Source organism: Protopterus annectens, chromosome 2.part0 (assembly GCF_019279795.1).
Source record: "Protopterus annectens isolate FY-2018-M chromosome 2.part0, PAN1.0, whole genome shotgun sequence".
Taxonomy (NCBI): Eukaryota; Metazoa; Chordata; order Ceratodontiformes; family Protopteridae; genus Protopterus; species Protopterus annectens.
In genome coordinates, this window is record NC_056728.1 from 1,321,973,018 (window position 1) to 1,321,987,033 (window position 14,016).

The 14,016-nt window shown below is 42.7% G+C and overlaps 1 protein-coding gene across 1 annotated transcript in view; it reads right to left on the reverse strand.

Annotated features, from left to right (window-relative positions):
* Positions 1-10,442: 10,442 nt before the first annotated feature.
* The window catches only part of BEND4 (BEN domain containing 4), a 337,208-nt gene continuing 333,634 nt past the window's right edge, over positions 10,443-14,016 (reverse strand). The window contains exon 5 of the mRNA XM_044061514.1: positions 10,443-11,371. Within this exon, the coding sequence (XP_043917449.1) occupies positions 11,154-11,371 (218 nt within the window). The 3' untranslated portion in view covers positions 10,443-11,153. The remainder of the gene's footprint in view (positions 11,372-14,016) is intronic.

The following is a 14,016-nucleotide window of genomic DNA, read 5'->3' on the forward strand; positions in this document are numbered from 1 at the left end:
CCAGCCAAGACTCCTTGCCCAGCATGGGAAGAAGCTGCTGTAATGTGAGCATCTTGAATTTTGGTACGAGTAAATATGTGTTTAGGATGGATAGGTCCAAAATAGGTCTCCAATCTTTGTCCTTCCTTGGTACCAGGAATAGTCTGGAATAAAAACCTTGACCCTGTTCTTGTGCAGGTACCTCTTGTATAGCTTTCATGTCCATGAGAGCTGAAATTTGTTTTTGTGCCTCTGCTCTTTGATTTTTTGGCAGGTTTGGCATGCCTCTTATTTTTGGAAGGGTGTGAAAGTGGAATCTGTAGCCTCTGTCTATAATGTCCAGGATCCATTTGTCTTTTGTGACAATATGCCAATTTTTCGAAAATAATGCCAGTTTTCTGCCTAAAGGTGCTGCCATTAGAGCTTTGCTTGGCATGCAAAGGGGAAAGTCATTGGTTCTGCTTTCTGAATGGCTGTGATCTATCCTCACCACCTCTTGGTGTAGGTGCTTGCCATTGTCTGCCTCTAAATGATCCTTGAGATTGCCCTCTACCCCTCGGCGCCTGTATCTACCTCTTTGAGGCCTGTCCGTGGCTGGAAAGGACCAATTTTATGAAGGCCATTTTCTACTGAAACGTGGAGGTTGTACCTGTAGGAAATCTTTCACTGTTTGCATTGATTTTGCCTTTTCCTCTATTTTCTTTAATACCTCCTCAGCTTTAACACCAAACAATACATCTTTTTGAAGAGGTGCATCTAGTATTTGATATGATCTGGTAAGGTTTGCTCTTTGAGCCAAGCATGTCTACATATGACTGATCCTGTAACAGCAGCTCTACATGAGGCCTCTAAAACATCAAAACCACATTGCAAGGTGTGTTTACCCACTTGTTCTGCACTATGCAACAAATCCTGCAACTCCTTCAAGTCTGGTTGTTCAGGTTGTGACATTTTGCTTTTCAACTTAGATAACAAAAACTGTTGATACTTTAACATATGGAACTGACAGTTTAATGCCCTCATGGTTAAAGTGGCCGAGGTGTATACCTTTTTCCCCCACCTTTCTAAAGCTCTGGAATCTCTCTCCGAAGGTAATGGATTTTTGGCAGTGGAGGCCTTAATTCCCTTGGGACCCTGTGAAATAGTTTATGGGTCAGCCGCATGGCTTTTGTATAGGAATTGGTGTGAAACAGGAACCCGGTAATACCAGTCAGGCTTGACTGGAGCTGGAGGTAAAGAATCTGGGTTAAGGCTGGCCTCTGAATCCACATCTAGTATGTCTAAGACAGGAGGGATAGCCAGAGGCCTGTGCTGAGGGAGCAAGAGGAAATCCCTGAGCCTTTTCTTGGAGTCTGAGTAATCTTGGCCTTCCCAGTGGAAGTGTTCCCTCAAGGTATGCAAGGTTTCCCCAAAAGAATAGTCCTCAGGGGGGGAGACAGAGGGAATGGACTCCTCTGCATCAGAATCTTCAAAAGGAGAGTATGAATGTTCCTGGTCTTCAGAATGTTCTGAAGTAATGGAGGCCTGGTCCGAGGAAGGGTATTCTTCCTCCACTCTGGGCCTTTTGTCCGGGGGGGGGGGTTTGAGAACCCCTGATAAGAGTAGTCAAATCCTCAGCCATTTTGAGCATCTGTTTTTTTAGGCATGGGGCCTTGAGAGGGGCCCTGTGGAGCTTGTCTTTTAGTATGCATGGCTGCTTTAGATTTAGTGAAAGTCTTAATGGAAAAAGAAGAAGAAGGCCTGAAGACACCTTGAGAGGTGGCAGGCCTGTCTAAACTCTGAGTTTCCCTGCCAAGAGTGGCGTCAGTATCTGTAATCGGGGTGCGGGCCGAGGAGCCTGCGACCTCGGGCACAGAAGACACTGCTAAGGAAGTGTCATCGGTAGTCAGGGCTGCGAGGCCTCGCTGAGAACCGGAGCACCTATAGTCGGCTTTAGCGTGGTGTCGGTAGAAGTCGCGGACCTCGTATGTCGGTCCTTATCTTTGCGTCTTTTACTCAAAACTGGAGTCGGAGTATCCTATGACATAATGTAGTTAAACTTTTTGCCAAAATAGTGTTGGGCGAACTCCGCCCGACGCTTAATAGTGCGTTTGTTGAATCTAGTACAAAAACGACAGGCCAAGACGTCGTGGTCTGGGCCTAAGCAAGGAATGCAGAAGGAATGGAAATCCTTATGCGGTATTTGCTTCCCACATGAAATGCAATTATTAACTTTGTCTGACATCGGTCTGAGGCAAGAAAAGTTTCCCCAACGGGGTACTTAGCTTTCAAGAAGACTTCGGTTGAAAAATATTCGTAATCTCAGGAGCTGGCCGACCAGCACTTGCGAACTGCTTCTGCTTCGGGCACCGCGCGGCAAGAAAGACTGAAGAAAATGGTGTCGGCTGGTTCTTTTATACCCCTGCCGCACTGACGTCAGGGAAGAAGCGACGACAACCGACGCTGGACCTAGACTTTGGAATTCGCCCGACCGAGGACCCGCCTGACGGCAGGATAACCCATCTGTTATGACTGCAGCTGTATGCACGATGAACATTTGCCCAGCAACTCGTCAGAAGTCATTGCCAGTAACTTGCTCAAGCAGTCTTCCACAGAAGTCTGTTTGTCCAGATGGTAAATCACCTGCAATGACATTTATGATCCAGTGTCAGTTCCTAGATTATTACAGCCGTGCTACACAGACAGTGAGCAGGTAATCGTCCAGTCTGTCGATATATCATGTGTTGTCCATACTTGCCTGAAGGATACTTACCAGAATACATGCTTAAAATACTCTTGGAGCTAAGACTATTGCCTTTATTTCACATTCAGATCATTTGGGTGGTCAGATATCCCAAACTTTGATAGATCAGAATTAAGCTTCTAGAGATAAGTCTTAGAAGGAACATAAGGTGAGATGGCATTCCAGGAGTCAAACTGTGGGATTTGGCCCACCATAAGAATTACTTTGCTGGTACTGTTGGAAAAGGAATGAGCTGAAAACAGTCTTGGTGATGCTCCCAATTTTACTTACCAAAGGGCTTTTTAATCAAAGAGATGTATTGGATAGTGTTAAATGAATATAACCTTCATGTCCTGAGATCTTGCCTGGCTGTTGCTGAAGAAAAGTTCATAAGCGGTGAGAGTTCCATAACATTTTCATGGAGAAGGACTGCTGCTAATAGGGATTAATATAGCATCAAAGAACTTAAATCATTTGAGATGGTGTGGAAAAGAACACCACCAGATTCACTGTGGACCCTAAAGTGACAACCGTTTTAGCACTGTTCACCATTTGTTAACAGAATACTCCACTACTGCACTCAGCTATGAGGAAGCAGCTCTTCTGATAGGAGCACTCAAACATGTTACACACCAGGTATGCAACTAGAAATGAAACCAGCCTACCTGCAATCACTCTTATATATTCTGTGAGTTGGGCAGATCAGACTATGTAGACAAGCATCGTCAATATCCAGAAGTAATCTTCTAGAATTTGTATTTATAAATATTATTAGATCCCTCACTGCCAGCATACAGCATTTCTTTTTACAATAAAATTTTTCATCCCAAGAGATCTAGAACTGGTCCCACTTTGCTGTTCTCCTGTTTTGAACAAAATGTTCTTGATTAAAATCATGTGCCTAATTACAGAACTGACCGACTATATTGCTTTGCTGAGTTCTAACTGTAAAACTACGTCTCATCACAGCATTAATGCAGGTGTGTGGTTGTGAGACATGGGCCCCTTACAGAAGCTTCTGATATAATTCTGTTGTACAACTTATGATCTGCAGAATCAACTTATCTGAAAAAATCTGTTGCAAAATGCTGATGTATAAGAAAACATCCCCTCCCTGGAGTTATCCAGCCAAAAGGTATGACAGCTAAGTTACTGAACATATGCACCTAGCCAAAACATGCTTTCTTTGAACTAGGTCACTGCAATCAATGTCTTTTCTTGACTGGAAGTGCAGCTTCCTCAGAACTGATTACATTAAGTCTAGGGGTGCAGGGGGCAAACTACAATGCATGTGAGATGCTCATTAAAAGTTAATTTTGAAAATGATACTGATCGCATTTTCTGATGCAGATGACATTTTCAATTAAATAATTTTTAGTGAACTGACATATCTCGATTACAGGATCATATGAAGACTGTTGGCAACTGGGAATATGCACAATACTCAAAAGTAATTTTTTTTCTCTTTTTTGGGGGCAGATCGTTTCCTGTCTGCTCTGCAGCAGAGATGATAGCGGTTTCCTAAACCGAGGTCTTTGGTGTGTTGGATACTGAAAGAAATGTGTGAAAAACATCTGTTACAAAAATAATTTTTCACAAATTAAGTTTTTTTGGTGTCGATGGTCCAAAAAAAAAAAAAAGACTACTGATCATTTAAATCTGTGTTCCCGATGCAAAACTCAGTCTTTATAAAAGACCTCTTCCAAGAGAAGACAAAAACAGCAGCGATATTTCCCTTTTCTTTAAGGCAAAACAGCCAATGTCAATTTGGAAAGCAGTCTGGGGGGAGGACTTAGTTGCGGAGACAAACCATCTGATTCTGATAACCTGATATATTCTGGAGTTTCTGGACAGCCTTAAAATACTGTTCCATAAATCAAATGCACAGTGGAAATATCTGCATGTCTTGTCAGTGCTTGATCTGGTTCATGCACAAACGCATGCCTAAGTCAAAAAAAAAAAAAAATGAAAGCGGTCATCTTAATTCATGTCTTCTTTCTAAGAAACTACCTTTAATGCCACTACCTCTTTCACAGCAGTGTGTGTGTGTGTGTGTGTGTGTGTGTGTGTGTGTGTGTGTGTGTGTGTGTGTGTCCCACACACATGCAACTGATGGAAACTTTAGACTTTCTCCCTGGAACTGACAAAGGCAAAGATTCCTCATTAATTCCTTTCAGAGGCTGAAGTACCCCTGGAGTGACAGTGTTTCACAGCATTTCTTCGCTATAACCAAAGACAGAAAGATTTTCTTTCCCTAAACTTTCACTCATTCACTAGTCTCCCTTTTTTCAGTATTTTCTTTTAAATTTCAGATATTTTAGATGAATTTTCTTTAGATTTTTTTTTTGTTTCCTTACCTTTTCTCTACATTTTACGGTAGAGTCTCGATTATCCAAACTAATTGGGACTGAGGTAGGATAATCAAACATATATTGAACTGGATAAAAAACTTCTAAAATCTTGTTTTTCCTGCATGCAGGGAATACATTTTTCAATCATTCGGCGATTCCAGTGGACAATAAAGAATATTTTTCACATAGGAATTGAGCTACAACCTCAACAAACATGCACACATGAATACATATAATGTTTACATATTCAGAATTTATGCTTTTTCCTTTCCAAAACTTTGGAAGACTGTGTTCGGATAACTGACGTTTCAGATAATCAATGTTCGGATAATCGACTCTCTACTGTAGATTCTGTGTGGATTCTTTGTCCCTGCTGTTTATCAACCCTCTCCATGCCCAATTCACACCCCATCACCTGGGTGATGGTCAGCTGGGAGGGGCCATCATTTAGACAGCCATCAGGGGTGATTTGAGGTTTTCTTCTTTAACTTCCCTGCCCCTGGTACACGCAATCTGTAAGCACTGATGTTGGGGTTTGCAACTGTATGTCAGTAGAGGATGTTCTCTCACTCTTCCCTCCACATATCCCTGCCCGCAATGCTACAATTGTCTCATGTACACAGACAACCCTCTCCTCCTCCCAACAAACACAAATACATGTGAGAGATGCAACTATATAGCCAAACTGGAGGCTGAACTCTCTCAACTCAGGGCTGGCATGACCAGACAGGAGGAGATGGTAACCACACACACAACAAACCCAGTCCCACATAGACCTACCACAACTGCAAACCAAACACACAAAAACACAAAGACATACTTGGAGGCTCTAATAAAAAACTTACCAAAACAACAGAGGCTCCCAAAGCAGACATCCAAAAATCCACCACCTCAAAACAAAACACATGCAACACATACTTCAATAAATCAGTGTGTCAATCAATCACAGCCCTTAAGGCCAAACACCATGCCTGATACACTAGTAATAGGTGACTCTATAGTCAGACACACTGATGTCCCGCTTACCAGGCTGAACAAGGAGAGGGTGACTGTGAGCTGCCTATCGGGAGCTAGGATCCGCCACATAACACACGCACTCAGGTCACTCCAAAGCAAGTACAAATATGACTCCGTCATTGTCCATGCTGGCGTGAATGACCTGAGACGTACCTCCCTGGACTACATGAAAAGAGACATAAAGGAGCTCTCTGATTATGTATCCCAGGCTGGTATGACCCTGACCCTGAGCAGCATCTTGCCCTCACCAAGAATGAAGCCACAATACAAAGACAAGATGATCAGCTTTAATAATTGGCTCAAGTACTGGTGTCATTCTAAGGGGATCCAATGTCTGTCTGCCTGGGATGACATGTTGGACAAGCCACGCTGCTTCGCAAGGGACAGCTTGCACCTGTCACCACTGGGCTTCCGGATATTGGCTAAGGCTCTTGCCACCCCATAGTGCCTTTTTTAGGCAAGGCTCAAAAGACAAACCCACCTCCTTAGAAAACAAAAATGGAAAAAAACTAAGGGTAATGCTGCTCAACGCTAGAAGTCTAAATCTCAAGATGCAGGCACTCGATGCACTCCTCAGTATGGAGAACATCGACGTCTGTGCAGTAACTGAAACCTGGTTCAAGGCTCCTGAGAGCACCCCAGCGCTACCAGGTTATACCTCGTATCATGCTTTTCGGCCCCAAAACCCGGGCCGAACCACAAAGGGAGGGGGAGTATCCATATTCATCAAGGACACCCACACCTCCAGATTAGTAGCAACACATGAAGCATCAGAGACCATACAGGTGCAACTAACCATAGGCAAAACTGCTATACAACTGGTAGCATGTTACAGACCCCCCCCCCCCAATCTCAGGAACCCCGCTCAGCCTTCCTGAAGACATTGGAGGATATGAATGTATCACAAAATACCATCATACTGGGACACTTCAACTACCATAACATAGATTGGGTACATTATTCTAGCCCTAACACCCTAGCCCAAAGGTTCCAGGAATTCATAAATTCAAATGCACTGGAACAACTACTCACCTCTCCCACTAGGGGAGATAATATACTAGACCTGATCATCACAAACATGGGGACAAAATGCTCCACACCGGAGGTATACCCCTCACTAGTGAGATCTAACCACAAACTAATCACCCTGGATATACATATCCCACCTCCACCCCCAGCACAAAAGACCACAGTGAAAAACTTCTCAAAAGCAGACTTCACTCTTCTTAAGACTGAGATGGTATCCTTTAAGCCCACTGGGCCAGTGGATACCACATCCCACAATGCTGAATCCTTCAAAAATGCTTTCTATGGACATCTTCAAGAATGCATGGATCATGCAATCCCAAATAAATCCAAGTCCCTCTCCACCAAAGGCAAGCGTCCTGTCTGGTGGACCTCAGCCATTAACAAACTGTATAACAAAAGAAGGAAGCTACTGTACGACAGAGCAAAATCCCATAAAGGGAAGACATCCCTGATCAAGACTAGCAGAAAACTACGTTCTCTCATAAAAACATCCAAGGACAACTTTGAGAGAAAAATCGCTAAGGACACTAAAGATAACCACAAAGCCTTCTTCAGCTATGTTAGAAACCTGGGTGGAAACCCTCAGATATGCTCAGAGTTAGTTCACAACAACAAAAAATACACTGAACCCACAGATATTGCCAACATTCTGGCTGACAGATTTAGTGCAAATTTCTCCCCTCCCTCACCCCCAAAAGAAGAAATACTTATCCCAGCTGAATGTAATCTCCCTGTCATCTCAGATGTCCAGGTAAGAGCCGCCCTCAGCAAAGCTAAAAACACAGCATCAATGGGACTTGAAGGTATCCCGGGTTGCGTGCTACGTGAACTCCAAGAGGAGCTAAACCCGCACATAAAAATGCTATTTAACCTTAGCCTTACTACAGGCTATGTACCTGAACACTGGCGTACAGCAACAGTGGTCCCACTCCACAAAGGGGGTACCTCTACAGACCCTGGGAACTACCGCCCCATAAGCTTAACCAGCCTGGTCTGTAAAGCTATGGAAAGAATCCTTATGGAACTCATAAACAGAGACATTGGGGACCTACAGACACTTGACCCCACCCAGTTCGGCTTTGTAAAGGGCAGATCCTGCCTTTTGAACCTGGATGACTTTTTCGAAACAGTCACTAGAGCCACTGATGAGGGCAAAGCAGTCCATACAGCCTACCTGGACTTGACTAAGGCCTTCGACACAATACCCCACTCAGGCATCATAGATAAGCTCAACAGCTTAAATGTAAACCCTTATGTCACTAGATGGGTTGCAAACTGGCTAAAGGACAGAACCCATAAAGTTAAAATCGCTGGAGCAATGTCAGACTCAAAGCCAGTCACAAGTGGTGTCCCACAGGGATCTGTCCTGGGACCCCTCTTGTTCGGCATTTATTTCTCAGATGTTAAAGCAAACATGAGAGGGTTGTGGCTGACAAAGTTCGCAGATTACTGCAAACTAGGCACCATAGTCGACACACCAGCGGACACATACATCCTACAAAAAGGCCTCACAGAAACGGACACCTGGTGCCGGAGTCATGGCCTTAAACTAAATGCCAAAAAATGTATAGTCATCCCCTTTGGGAAAAACAAAGTACCCACAAATTATCACATAGACAGCAACCCACTGAGTACGGAAAAAGTAATCAGAGACCTACGGACCCAAGTCGACAGCGACCTCTCGCCACGTTGCCAAAGTGGTTAGAAAGACATTCTACCTTGCACACCTTATCATGAAGGGATTCACATCCAGATCCAAGAATGTCATTGTACCCCTATACTCCTACCTCATCAGACCCATGATTGAGTACAATGCCCCATTTGGTATGTACCTCACCCAGCATTTGCAACAGCTGGAGAGACCACAAAAGTACCTCACCAAGAGGATCAAGGGTCTCCAACATATGTCTTATTCTGCCAGACTAAAGAAACTCCAGCTCTATTGAGTAGCATACCGCCTGCTCAGAGGTGATCTCTGCCTGACGTACAAGGCCATGTCCAATCAGGAACTGATGGACATGCTCCACCTCAAAAAATCCAAATCCATCAGAATCATGAGAGCTAAAGACTTAAACCTCAGCACAAGTAAACATGCTCCACCTCAAAAAATCCAAATCCATCAGAATCACGAGAGCTAAAGACTTAAACCTCAGCACAAGTATGAATAGGACATGCTGGAGGGATAGATTCATAACCCAGAGGCTTCCCATGCTCTGGAACAAGATCCCAGTTCATGTTAGGCAGAGCCCCTCACTGACTCTTCAAGAGAAATCTTGATGAGTGGATGGGAGATCGTAAGTTTACCCCAGGGGTCACATCTGTGTCACTACTAGACAGGGGCACAGTAAACTAATTCTATTATATAAGGGGACCTTCACTGTGTCACTACTAGACAGAGGTACAGTATTCTAAATCTATTCTGTGCATTTTTGTACCATTTCATGGGGTGGCGAAAGCCACATCACTATGGCTAGGCTTACAAATGCCCCAGGGCAGATAGCCTAGTACTAAACTATGAAACTATGAGCAGTGAGCTTTCCAGTTTCTACCATGAAGTCAGCACCCCCCCCCCATTCCTCACAGAAGAGGCCAGTGGGCTATTCCTTTCAGTCTTTCCCCTACTTGGCTCCTTTAGTGCCAAGGATGCTAGTTGACTAGAACACCATTGGGAATCTTCTCCCTGTGCCACAGAGATAGGTTTTTAAACTTCCTTCTTTACTATTTATGTAACCTTTTATGTAAAAAGAAAAATATTTCAAGTCATTAAGACCTCTTATTTTACAATTCTAGTTAAATCGGACAGTGTTCACAATTACCAGCATTATACAAAGCTGCAACACAAAAACAGACGTCTTTACATAATAACTGTATTCAATGGTTGTCAAAGGGATGTCATAATCTTTCAATAAATCAGCAAATAAAATGAACATTTATATTCTCTGTAATAAACGAAGAGTAAAATTTTCTTATACTTTCAAACTAAAATATTATACCCAGTAAGAAACATGAGATTACACATGACTGGAAAACACAGTCAAGCAACTAATTGTTTTGAAGAGGTCAGAAGTACTCTAGATGGCATGGGCTAATGCTGATTTTACATTGGATGTTGAAGAAGCTGTAATGAAACAGGTGTAACCCTCATGAAGTATCTTCAAGTATTTAAAAAAAATTGTATCTTGGATCTTTGCTTACTTAATAAAAGAATCTCCACCCACCAGTGTACTTCTGATGTGCAACCCCAATCAACTGTACATCAATTTATGGGTGCACTCGCATCTAGGATTTGCATGACACATTAAAAATGCACTACCAAAATACATTTAAGAAGCAAGAGACAGAAATAGGGAAACTGTTGGATTTAATAAGTTATACATGTAATCAAATGGGGTTTCAAACAACTCTAGTAACAAACACGCACTCACTCACAGCTCCACATGCACACACGCGTTCACTCCGTTTCTCTCTAGCTCCATGCACAACATATAACAGTTGCTGCTGCTCGACATCAGAACTTTTTATACTTAAACAATACCTTAAAAACATTTTTTTCAGTACAATGCAGTAGGCCAATGACACCTTTTTTTTCTTTCTTACTGCGGCCTTTGTAGGGCATGGAACATTATATAAAAGACAAGTCCTATTACTCTAACAGGGTGCTAGTCAACAGACAACTACTGACATGTTAACATTATAAAAACTGTACAGTACTTAAAAAAAAAAATTAAACATTACAACATTAATGTGAACACAACAAAAATGACATTACACTGTATACTGGCTGAATAAACAAGACAAGACATAAAATTTTAATTATGACTCTAGAACCACTTTTATAAGTCTTTACTAGTAGTGAGGCACCAAAGAATTCACAGGTAGATAAGGAGATGGATCCATGATCGTTAAACTTGGCACAGAAGCACATAGAGATTCTTGGCTGTTGGGTGTCACAGTTAAATGCTGCTTTGGGCTTCCCCAATAAAACCAGTTATTAAATCCAACTGTCTTCTACTCTTTCAAGCTGCCACTGGTGGACACAGTTATGCAGTAGTTTTTCATTCCCCAGATCCATCCTGAGAACCTCTACTATACAGTTCCTCTTGTGAAAGATGGTGGTCAAGTCCATCATAAAACAGGCTACCACTGTTAAAAAAAGTCCCTACTGCTCGTCCTTGCCGAGCATGGCCAACTGCATCACTGAATACTTTGTTTATCTGTTCTTCAGATGGCATCCACCAGTCTGGGTTAGAGGTACAGTGCATTCTAATGAACTCTAAAAATAAAAAAAAAACAGACAATATAATGCATATTTGTATGGTTCTGGTTTTAAACGAGCCTCTGTAAGTAAACAAGACATTTTATCACAAAACATACTGTGCATAAAAAGAGGTCGAAATATAACTTAGTTTATACACAGAAAAAGTAATCCCCGATTAATGAAAAAATACAGTTGTATAACATAAGTAAAGTTGTGTAAAATCTTACCATAACAATACATGTTCTCTTCACTGTTGCAGTATTTTTTACAACAGGGATCCCTGCCAAGGGCAGCCTGATGTCTGTCCAGTATATAAAAGCCTTTAGATATGGGTACACCGTAGGTCACATGCATGTTCCCCACATGGCATAGGGCATAAAGTTGACATCCACACATACCATCCTCAGAAATGAAAAGCCCCAGTACAAACAACAGTCTAATAGGTAACAAGCACATTCAGAACGAAAAAGGACCAAGGGAGGAGGAAGGAAGCGAACACTGCAACAGTGAAGAGATAGACAACTACTGTTATGGTAAGATTTTACACAACCGTACTGTGTCCTTCCATATCACTGTTGCAGTATTCTTTACAATAAGGAAAGTGCAACAGCTCAGGAAGAAGATTGGGATTAGGAAGAGCAAGCAAAGCCCTTTAGGAAGCCATGGAAAATGGCCTTAACAAAACCAGCTCTGGCCCTAGAAATCACATCCAACATACAGTGCTTGGTAAAGGTGTGCACAGAAGTCCCAGTAGCTCCAGCCCCTTGAAAAAAGCACCAGATGAAGCCACAACCCTCGTAGAATGAGATTTAACAGAAGAAGGAAGGCTCTTCCCACGAAAAGAATAGCAAAAAGAAATGGCTTTACATATCCAAGAAAAAATGGTTTGCTTAGAAACAGCCAAACCTAAAGACCTTGGATGAAAAGCAACAAAAAGCTGTTCAGATTTTAAAAAAACTTTAGTCTTATAATATCTGAGCTGTTTGTGCAAATTCAAGGTGTGCAAAACCTTCTCACTAGCAGACTGCAGAGGAGGGAAAAAAAGTGGGCAAATGAATAGACTAATTAAGAGACAACTCATTAACCACCTTGAGCATAAAAGAAGGATTAGTATGAAGGGACAGCCATAAGGGCTTGCAGCTCAGACATCCATCTGGCAGAAGTAAGGTCCAAAAGAAGAACGACCTTCCAAGAACAATACTGTAAGGAAGCTGAAGCAGCAAGTTCAAAAGGAGCATGAGTCAATTCCTCTACAACAAAATTAAGGTTTCAGGAAGGAGGAACAGGCTTCCTGGTAGGTCTAATGTGAAGGATACCTTTAAGAAATTGTTTGGCCTCAAATCTAAAGGCTGAAAGAGGAATCAAAGACAGACAAGCAGAGATAGCTGTTAGGTGGACCTTAAAAGAATATGCCAACCCAGCATTGAGGAATTCAGACAAATAAGAGACCCAAAGGAACATCCACAGAAAGTGGTTACTAGCAAGGTTACGAGAAAGAGACCAAACAGAAAAACTCTTCCATCTGGATACGTAAAATTTCCTAGTAGTAGGTTTCCTGGTCTCCTACAAGACTCTAAGCACGTTTTCAGAAAAAAGGTGTCTACAGGGGATCAAAACCTTATCACCCACAATTGTTGAAGAGTAGACAGGTGGGAATGGATGACAGATGCCTTGTCTTGTGTGAGTGGGTCCACCCTGTGAGATAATTTGTGATGACTGTCCTTGACAAGATGCAGAAGAAGAGGAAACCAATGCTGTCTGGGCCAAAAGGGAGTCACCAGCAAGATTTTGGGAGCATCCTGTTTTATCTTGAACAGGACTTTCGAAATGAGAGGAAAGGGAGGGAAGGCATAAAGAAACATCCCCTTCCAAGAAAAAAAGAGGGCATCCACTTTCTGGGCCAGAGGACATGGGGCTGTGGCACAAAATAGAGGAAGTTGTCTGTTCAGAGGGGAGGCAAACAGGTCTACATGATTAGTACCCGACTGGTGAACAATGTCCAGAAACACATTCCTGTGAAGCATCCACTGGTGGGATGGTAATATGGTCCTGTTCATAGAATCTGCCACTATTTTCTGATCTAAGGGAATGTAAACTGCCTGAACGGTCAGCTGATACTTAATAGCTAGCTCGCAAACCTGAAGGGCTATCCTGCAAAGGAGACAAGATCTTATCCCCCCTTGCTTGTTGAAACACCGCATCACTATGGAATTGTCTGTGTGAATCTTGAGGAGCCCTGGAAGGAAAAGAGAATGAAAGGCCTGAAGAGTCAGCAAAAGAGCGCTCATCTCTTTGACATTGATGTGTTTTTTTCTTTTTTGAAGTGACCAAAGACCCTGCACCTTCAGAGGGACAAAGAAGGCCCCCATCCCATGCCCAAGGCATCCGTGAAGTTCCTGAGAAGTGAGTGGAATCTGAAAAGGAAGCCCTGGGTTGAGGGACAATTGATGAAGCCACCACTGAAGTTCCAGCTTGAGGCATAGAAGAAGAGGGATGAGAAAACCTAAAGAATGAGACGGTTGAAGCCAAACTGACTTTAGAAACCACTGGAGCTTTCTCGTGTGGAGTTTAGCTAGAGGGAGCATAGGGTTGGTGGACGCCATGTAACCCAGAGCCCTCAGAAATTCTCTAGCTGTGACAGAGAAAGAAGGGATTGAAAG